Raw genomic sequence first — 9,709 nt, 5'->3', positions numbered from 1 at the left:
TACTCCATTAAGTCACCATGAAAAACTGTCTGAAAAGCTTTTTAGTACCCATGACTATAATTCTATAATGTATGAATTCCTATTATACACTTTGAGAAGCTTTATGGCTCTGTGATTTATTTACACCTATTAAACTGTTGATAAGATTAATCTCACTGGCATGTATTACCATACCAGAGGGACTAAGATCAATGTCGGTTTGGTAACCAACAAAAATTTTCAAAGTTTGAAGAAAGACATTAATCCACAGATATATGTACAAACAAAAAACTAAGTTTCTGGATTCAAGGGCAGGTACATTTATTTTAAGATACTATAAGAATGTACAACAGGTTGCTTTACAATTATATTTTATCATAAGAACAATGAACTGGATAAATTAAATGAACTTCTTAATATGAAACGATACTGAGAAAATAGCATAAACTTTTTACCATGTAGGCTTTCTGTAGAGTACGATACTAAAATTTATGTATAGTTTCATGTTTCTAAAGAATAATTTGTAGATGGAAATACTGAGAATAACGGCATACATGTATTTCATATGTTACTATTAAAGCATTACAAATTTTTAATGGATGTAAACAACAATCCAGTGAGATATTTTTACCTCCCAATTTATAGATGATAAAGTTCAAGGGTAATAATATATAATCACTGCAATTTATTACTTTTTCATTTTAATTTATCAGAATATTTTATTTATTCCCTTTTGAATATTATGTTGCAGCCTTATAAATAAATATTCATTTATACTGATAAAAAATAAAGCCTGCATATGTAGTGTGCCTTGGGAGAGTGACAGAATTATAAAGAATTTTAATGAGCTAATTCATTTTTAAATCTATACTGACAGAAGTGTTCTAAATAGCAATTTCTCCATGTGTGCAAGATAATAGAACTTTTAGTCAAAGATGAAAGTAAATTGCATGTCTTCAATTATTTTGGATAGCAAATAATTACTATTGAGAACATTCAGTGTAAGGTAGAATAGACCTTGGACATCTTAAATGAGTGGGTTGGCATTTTCATTTAGTCAATCAACTGAGTCAACCTTCAAAGCAGGTGAAATTAAATGATTATACTGCATGGAATCTTCAAATCCATGAATCATATATATTTCTATATCAATGTAATAAATAATGCCAGATAAAGAATGTACAAAGTTTAACAAATACATAGCCAATGCTAATCATAACATTTTCTTGGAAATAACAGTACTTTTATAAATAGGCGGATGCAGAACTACCAATTTCACATTTATAACTTACAAAAACAAAGTCCGTATTTCCTATTTTCATATGCAAAAGCAAGGTGATAGCTGGAGTGTGTGCAATTTACATTAAATACATCTTAGAAAAGAAGATAAATGAACTTACCTTCCACATACAATATATAAATATATTAACTTCGTTGTTCTATTTTTGTACAGTATCCTTTTATAAACTATACGTTCTAACTGAACAAACTTCCATTAAATGCTATCAAATTATTTTCTCCATGTGAAAACCTAATTTTGTTTCTCTCTAGAAAGTTTTTCTTTTCTCTTTAAGTCTTTTGACTTAATGAATTTGAAATATCATTTTGAAAGAATTAATTTACTTAAGTTATTCATTATGACCAGCTGTTTGGCATCACTTTTGCACGTGGTCCTTTTGCAAGAAACAAAATCTTAACTTCTACCAAATACAGACATCACTCGTGTACATCTTACATCCGCACCGTGCAACACTCCCGCACAGCACGTCACACGGCTGCAAGACATCACTGCGACTGGCGTTACGACACATGCCATCTGCTGTCAGGAGCAGCGGCGTGTTAAAGGCAGTCACGACAAGGACAGTAGTTGCTGTAGCCACCACGGTTTCTACCATGAAGATGTGACTTTTTTGGAGAAAAAAAAATCTGCATTTGAAATTGCTTTACCGCACACATAAAAGAGTATCAGACATTCTGATGGCTTTGGCCAATAAACGAAAACTTTTAAAAACTTTTACATGATTCACACAGTATATGTAAAGTACTTTTAAAAGTTAAAAGTACGATGTAAACCATCATATTATATTTATATAGTAGCTTAATTTCTATTTGTTTTTCAAAATTATTTTAATGTATTTAAAAACCTGGTAATAATGGGGATTCATCAACAATTCTAAGGGCCTAAGATAAATCTCAATACTCATTTTTCTGAAAATAAGTTCACAGTCTAAAACCAAAGAAAATATGTTGTTGCTATTAATTTTAAGTGATCTAGATTCCAGGAGTCATATATTATTTTGAAATCAGGTAAATTCCTAATAAATAAAAAGTATTTAAAATACATTCTTACATAGTCATTGGAAGTATCTATATACTTCTGAAAGGAATGAAAAAGTACAGAGTTCAGTAAATCAATGCAAAAGCTCAACTTGATAACACATAACATTTACAGTTAGTGAGAAGATGCATATTATCTGTCTTATGTTCAAGAATTCAATCAAGAAAAACCATATTTAGTGTTTCTTCTTTTCCTTCATTTCTACATGCTGTGATCTGAGACCTGCTTTTACTCTGAAATTTTTGCTTCTTGGATCATCATATAGATAATAATCCTTTAAACTTTGCTTTAGAAGTACCTAATGAGAAAAAATATTAGCAATATTTATTTACGATGAAACCAAAAGGTGATGACATTAATCAACTATTATTATGATAATAATGTGAAACAGTAAGGCACATAATAAAAACACTCGACAATATAAGATTCAAAGACTTAACATAAGACATTTCCTTTAACTTAAAATTTCAGTATTTTGCTAAGTAACTTGGCTAACCGAAAGGTCTAGAATAAAGGTAGTCGTTTTTATCTAGGGTTCCATGTACTACTTACTACACAGGATTAGTAGTGTTAGCGTTGACTATTTTGGGTTGGTGGGGAACACTACCTACATGAACAAAGGGTACGGTCCTACTTGTTTTTTGTTTTAATGTTAGTGAAGTTTCTAAGGCAGTGAAAACTTCCTTAAAATAGAGAGGAGGGAGACCTGACTTCTTTTGCTAGCTCAACAGTTACCACCGTAAATAAATAAGCCTAGTTGCCACTGAACATGTTAGAGCCAAAATGAGTTTCCCAAATGAGTTACATAAAAAAAAAAAAAAAAAAAGAAAGAAAGAAAGAAAGAAAGAAAGCAAGCTTTGAAAGCTTTGTAAAATGGTGAACACTTGGTTTCCTCTTGGAAAGACACATAAATAGTGGCATATTAAGATCTGATAAGGGGCGCCTGGGTGGCGCAGTCGGTTAAGCATCCGACTTCAGCCAGGTCACGATCTCACGGTCCGTGGGTTCGAGCCCCGCGTCGGGCTCTGGGCTGATGGCCCAGAGCCTGGAGCCTGTTTCCGATTCTGTGTCTCCCTCTCTCTCTGCCCCTCCCCTGTTCATGCTCTGTCTCGCTCTGTCCCAAAAATAAATAAAAAACGTTTAAAAAAAAAAAAAAAGATCTGATAAGTTCTAAGGGGGAAGAAACCTACTGTATCATGTTAATTAGGATACTTCTCAAACTTAATTGATTGACTAAGTAGATTTTTGTTGTTGTTGTTTTTTTAGAGTAATACGCATTGATATCCTATGGAACCACTTTGGGAAATATTGCTATAGACAAGTACAAATGTTTCAGGCTTGAGGGAAACAGCGAGAATGTATATTGACAAGCGTATATAAACGAACAAAACTGTTACTGATGGGACCTAACTAATAAGAAATCACAATAAACCAAAATTTTGTAGCTACAATAGCACACTTTTAAAAGAAAAAAAGAGAAAGTAAACCTCTCATTCTGGAGATCAGCAACAAATAGGAGTTACTTCTTTGGGTCGACACAAACGGAACGAATCTTGGGCATCTTCCTCAACTACGGCACTCGATGGTGATGGTTTAGTTAACGTAAGTAACACGGCTATGCCATCAGACAGAATAAGGCTCAAATCCTAGCTGGCCACTTACCAGCAAGTTATCTTGGGCAAATTACTCACTATGTCTTTATTTTCTCTGCTGTCACATGGAGTATCCAGCCGTGAAGATTAAATGAGATACTACATGTACAAGAACACCTATTAGAGGGCCAGACACCTAAAATAATTCTAAAAAAGTCAGCTGCTAGTATTACAGCAGATGTTTGGACATGGTCCTATAAAATAGTTAACTAATATTCCCTTAGACGCTAATGGTCCCAGATTATAAAAATCCTATTTGGATTCATATTATATCTGCTCACATACAGAATTGCAGGCTTAACAGAAAATTTTTCATTCAAGACATCCAAGAGAATTCCAGTCAGATGAGTATTTATTCTAGTTCCTTTTTGGGTCGCAGTGTAATAGTTGCAAATTCATGCTTTGTCATAATGATTAATTCTTAAATTAAATTACTGGTCTAAAATGAAATCATTAGAAGTGTAATTCTTCAACTGAAATAATGGGCTAAAATACAAAAATAAGTTCTAAGTCTATTTCTTTCAGCTATTTCCTAAGTGTCATAATAGAAAAATAAATTATGATTCTTTGTTTCTGAACAAATTTAGACAAACAGGGAAGCTACATACTTATCTGCTGTGAAGTTCCTTCTTTAGACAGGATTTGAAAGTGGGATACTTCTGAACTGTTTTATAACCCTGCGGAACAGAGGATTACCAGTATGTAAATGTACATAAAATATTATGGGGCCACAGGTATGCAATAAATAAATAAAGCAAAAATAAAAATATATAACATTTAAGAGATAAACACAGTATCAGAGATTTGTAGCATAGTTTATATTTTAATCTGCTTCTGCTACTCTAAAATTTTTGAGGAAAAATAAATGATTTTCAGTGTATGTCCTTTCAGGTATTTGTGACCTCAGTTGGAAGTGTTAACAGCTCACCACTAGGTGGCAGTTAAGTACACAGTATCTTTACCAATTTTAAAAAATCATTAAAAATCTTTAAAAACATTGTTTAAGATGAATCTCGATTTTTTTATATATAACTTTTTCTCTTTTTAGATGTACAACATTTAGGGGTATTCTTACCAAAGACAGAAGATTGAACATTCTGGCTTTAATGGAAAATTTTTTTTTTTTTTTTTTAACCTTCCGTTTGTGGCACATCCACAAACATGTTAAATGTGCAAACACTTGTTGATTCATGCTATATTTCATTACTTAAACCATGTTTCTGAGAAAAAAAATCACTACATTTCTAGTAATTTTCATTAGAAGATGTTAACAGGAAAAAAATATTTCAACAGACAAAACAAAGGTGTTTAGTGTATTTTCCATTTAAAAAGTACTGAATATGCAGTGACCGAAGAGCCTCAAATTGCCTAGTGGAAATCTGCATCGTACAAAATGCTATGTGTTTGTCTAGTACCAAGTCTGAAGTTGAAAGTCTGAAGTGTCTGTGTGCAGCCTGAATTAATCAAAAAATATTTGACATTTCTCCCCACACACGGAGAGGAACGTATTAACTGGATATGAAAGTTACTGAAATTCAAACTGATTTATATTTTCAAAAAGCATTAACTTTAATCATCTCAAAGTGTTTTTGAAAATAGGTATGACCTTATGTGTTTTCTTTTCAAATATGACATTTCATGTTTCTATCCTTAAAAATCTGTATAAATTGTTTCTGAAACAGAGATGAGTTTTTTCTTTCAGTTTTTAAAAAGGATATCAATAGGCTTCAAATTTATTTTACCCGGAATCCTCTATGGAGTCTGTCTTTCATAATTCCAATAAATTCTTTATAACTTAATTGATCATCTTTGTCAACGTCAAAAATCTTGAAGACTGTGTTCACTAAATGTGGTGAAAGTTTGAGGCCAGTAGCTACATAGACGGCACGCTTAAATTCATCTGGATAAATGTTACAGAAAAGGAGGAAATAGTTAATATTATTTTTATAATATGTGTTAACTACTAGAAAGGTTATAAAAGAAGTTTTTCTGACCACGGGTCATGACTTTATGTAGCACACGACTTTTCATTAATCATGCTATCTTTTAGGGAACAGAGAATTTATGTGGTTTGAATTAAAAAGGCCAAGCAGTAGCTGTATCTTAGGTTAATAATGCATTCATATTTGATGATGTTTAATGAACACCTACTATAAGTAATAGACGTACTAGAAATTAAGCTGAATAAGTTACCAAGAAACCTACAGTTCAGACAAATGACGAGACACCTGTCCAAATAACCATTACACAGGACCACACAAATATCAACAAAGTGTATGAGAACTTGGACATGAGTGACTACTTCTGTCTGTAGTGTGGAGTCGTAAGGAAAGGAAAGAGCAGAGCAGTGATTAGGAAAGGCTGCAATTTGTATGTGAGCTGAACCCTGAGGGATGGATGAATTCTGCTTGTGGAGATGAGGGAAATGGCAGAGGAGGGGACAAGAATGAACACAGGCGTGGGGGGAAAGAGCAGAGTCTCGGGCATGCTAGGAGGGCAACAAGTGGTCTGGTCCGGACAGAGCCCAGGGGACACGCAGAAGCTGGAGAAGCTCTGCACAGGGACTCTGAGGTGAGGAGCCTGGACAGTCTTCAACAGGCAAGTGTGGGATGGAGGAGTTTACACAGCAGGCGTGTCGTAGAAGGGATCACGTCCTAGAGAGATCACTCTGTGAGCTGTCTAGGAAACATCAGAGAGGAAGGTGGATAATGGCAGGAATACCACAGGGTTGGCTACCGCAATGGTCCTTCTGAGAGGTAAACACCTGAAAGTAAGTGCTAGCAGCAACAGCAAACAAAGAGAGACGGATTCCGAGCACCTGCCAGGGCACACATTTGATTGCTTTCATTCCTAGTTCCATACAGTAAAAGAGCAACTTTCCATTCTGAACCAGGTAAGCAGATGCTGACTTTTTTTTCCTCTCAAGGTTGACTAGTGGGTTCATCATGGCAGTAACTGCCGGTCTGTGAAAGCAGGGCTCCCAAAGTTTTGGTTTTCAAACACAAAAGTAGTTGAGCTGAGATGTCTTTTTTGAACATCTGCACTAGACAAGGGTGAAATAGGACAAATTTTCAGGTTTCTCTAACTCAGCGAGTACGTGAATGAAGCTAGGTGAGGGATTCAGTATCTATGTTTTGGGGGGAGAGAGAATTTATGAGCATTTAGGGACTACAGTTTGGCTTCTCCCCAGAACTTGGTAATAGAAAAACAAGACTGTCCTCTGAGATTTAAACTTGGGAATTAGCACTTATTAGATTATGGCAGACACAGGTAGAATTACCTTAAAGACGTAAGTGGCAAGTCCTCATATGGCAAGAATAATAAACAAAAGACACATTAGGGAAGGGAAATTGGTCCCAGCTACAGAATCTTAGAAAACGGACTAGACTCGTTAAGTTTGTCTATAAGGAAAGAATGAAGCTGATCCTGAGGACGACAGCATTCTGAATTCTATGACAGTGTATTTCTTTGTAAATTAAGCAAAATCAACATACAATTTATATGTGATTCTTAAAACTTGATTAACATAAGTCCACAGCAAAAGGGGGCTCTGTTGGCAAAATTCAGGCTTCTCGATCAGCAGGGACTGAGCAAAAGATTAGAAATACAAACATCACCCTGTGATGACGTTTGAGCGTGGCCAGTTGGCTCTTCCATAGGTGCACACGCACTCCTCAATGCTACCAGCGGCCATGAGGTTTCTTCCTCTTTGAATCTTTACAAGCATCATTAAGTCTTCTCTATAAGATGAAATGAAGGCCAATAATAAATTTAATGGAAAAATTTAGCATATTTCCCTAAACTCTGCTGGAAAACAGATTTCCCATCAAAGTATATATCACACTTTCAGGTGACTTGATGGCTAATATGAAATACTTTATTAATTTGTTATCAAAGCTCCTAGAAACAAGATAGGATCATTATTTTTTGCCTCTAAGTACTGAAAGACGATTACTTACCTTGCCCTATAGAGCGACTTGCAAAGTTATACATATTCAAGGCTATTGCAAAGTCTTCTAAGTTGTTCAGAAACTGGAAAAATGACCTGAATTCATCAAATGTGATGCCCTATATTGGGAGAATACATGGAAATACATTTAGTATTGCCAAATTTATTAAAACAAGCATCTGTACTTACTAGACATAAATAGATTAGGCACTTGCCATATCTCATGTAGGTAAACATTTCCAGGGCACATTCTGAAGCCTCCTTCCTCAAATGGAATGTAAAATTCACTCAGATTTATTTCCACTGCATAGGGTTGCTACCATTAGCATGACAGGTGAAAATATTTTTAAAACACTGTCATATCTGTACAAAGTTTCAAAAATGATACAATAAAAACGAATAAAACTTTTACAACCACTTTGGAGACCTCTTTGGTTGTTTCTTATAAAGGTAAACGAACAGCTACTATATAATCTAGCCATTCCATCCCTAGGTGTTTGCCTAGGAGAAACGAAAACACACGTCTCCACAAAGAGTTGCACACAAATATTCACAGCAGCCTTATTCATAATGTCCTAAAGCTGGAAATACCCCAGATGACAGGTGAATGCATACACAAGTAGTGGTCTAACAATACCAAAGGGCCCAGCTATGGCTTGGCAACATGGATGAAGCTCAAGTGAAAGAAGCCAGACATGAGACCCCACATGCGATATAATTTCAATATACGAAATTCTAGAACAGACGAGAGTTATGTAAAGTGACGGCAAGTAGATCAGTGGCTGCTGAGGGGCTGCGGAAGGGCAGGTGGACAGGGAACGGGCACGACGCAACACTGCACTTTTTTCAGGTGACAGAAGTGTCCTAGGACTCTGGTTTCTAGTCTAGCATGAAAGAAACTTGGAAGCAGCCACTCTGTCCTAACAAGTAAAAAGCTGAATAAACAGAGGAAAAAAAACCTAAAAAGCTTCAATTTTGAAAACTGTATTTTAGGCCTAAGTTTTTTAAACCCTAAGAGTAAGTATGATGATTAAGAAGAAAAACACGAGAGGAAAACCACCCCTAAAACACCAGTTTCTCCTGTACACGTATTCCTTAAATATAACTCAGCATTTGGCCATTAACGTCTGTAACAATGACAATGCGAAAATCAAAATGTTGAACAGGCCAGAGGCAGGGTACTTTCACTTGTTTCTGCCACGATAACTCTGCCAGGACAGCACGAGGAGGCCCCGTGAGTGCACACTTACAGTGCTGGGCCCACGGAGAGGACTCCGGAACGTCATTTCCATAAACTGCAATGACTACCACTGCTACCAGCTCAACGCACCATGTATCTCAGATAACGTACATTTGACCATGAAGAGCTACATTTAAATTATTATGTTCTCAGCAAAACTAATATAATTGACAAAGTAAACAGAAAAAGGGCATAGGGCTAAGAGCTTAGGCTTAATAATTTCTCACCTTAACATACGTGAAAAGGGAAAGGGAAACTAACAAGGCAGCATTGGAAAGGCAGGGAAAGAACCAGAAAAGTCTACGTTCGTATAAGCCAATTACTGATTAAACGATTATCAGAATCATATTCATTATCAATTTATCATCAAAATAATAATACCAATTTTTGGTATACATTATTTCCACTTCACCTGCAATGCTTTTTACCTGCAAGGAGAATTCTCACTGTCTTTTCTCTTCACTATTTTCTCTTCCTCTTTCCTTATATTCATTTATGGCCACTCCAACCCTGGATTTTGTTTTGTGACCTGATCCCAATTGCCATGTTTT

At 35.3% G+C, this 9,709-nt stretch overlaps 1 protein-coding gene across 3 annotated transcripts in view; it reads right to left on the bottom strand.

Annotated features, from left to right (window-relative positions):
• Positions 1-706: 706 nt before the first annotated feature.
• The window catches only part of MICU3 (mitochondrial calcium uptake family member 3), a 110,673-nt gene continuing 101,670 nt past the window's right edge, over positions 707-9,709 (bottom strand). The window contains exons 11-14 of one of the 3 annotated variants that reach the window (XM_047092098.1): positions 7,929-8,037; positions 5,712-5,869; positions 4,578-4,646; positions 707-1,884 (exon numbers count right to left, since the gene is read on the bottom strand). In XM_047092098.1, the coding sequence (XP_046948054.1) occupies positions 4,578-4,646; positions 5,712-5,869; positions 7,929-8,037 (336 nt within the window). In that variant the 3' untranslated portion in view covers positions 707-1,884. Of the gene's footprint in view, positions 1,885-4,577; positions 4,647-5,711; positions 5,870-7,522; positions 7,710-7,928; positions 8,038-9,709 lie in introns of those variants that run through there. The other 2 variants (XR_006964431.1, XM_047092099.1) reach the window with 2 other exon arrangements.

Source organism: Lynx rufus, unplaced genomic scaffold, assembly GCF_022079265.1.
Source record: "Lynx rufus isolate CCGP_SWC_20201006 ecotype Redwood Valley unplaced genomic scaffold, mLynRuf1.p SCAF_3, whole genome shotgun sequence".
NCBI lineage: Eukaryota > Metazoa > Chordata > Mammalia > Carnivora > Felidae > Lynx > Lynx rufus.
This window is presented reverse-complemented; position numbering and strand designations above follow the sequence as displayed.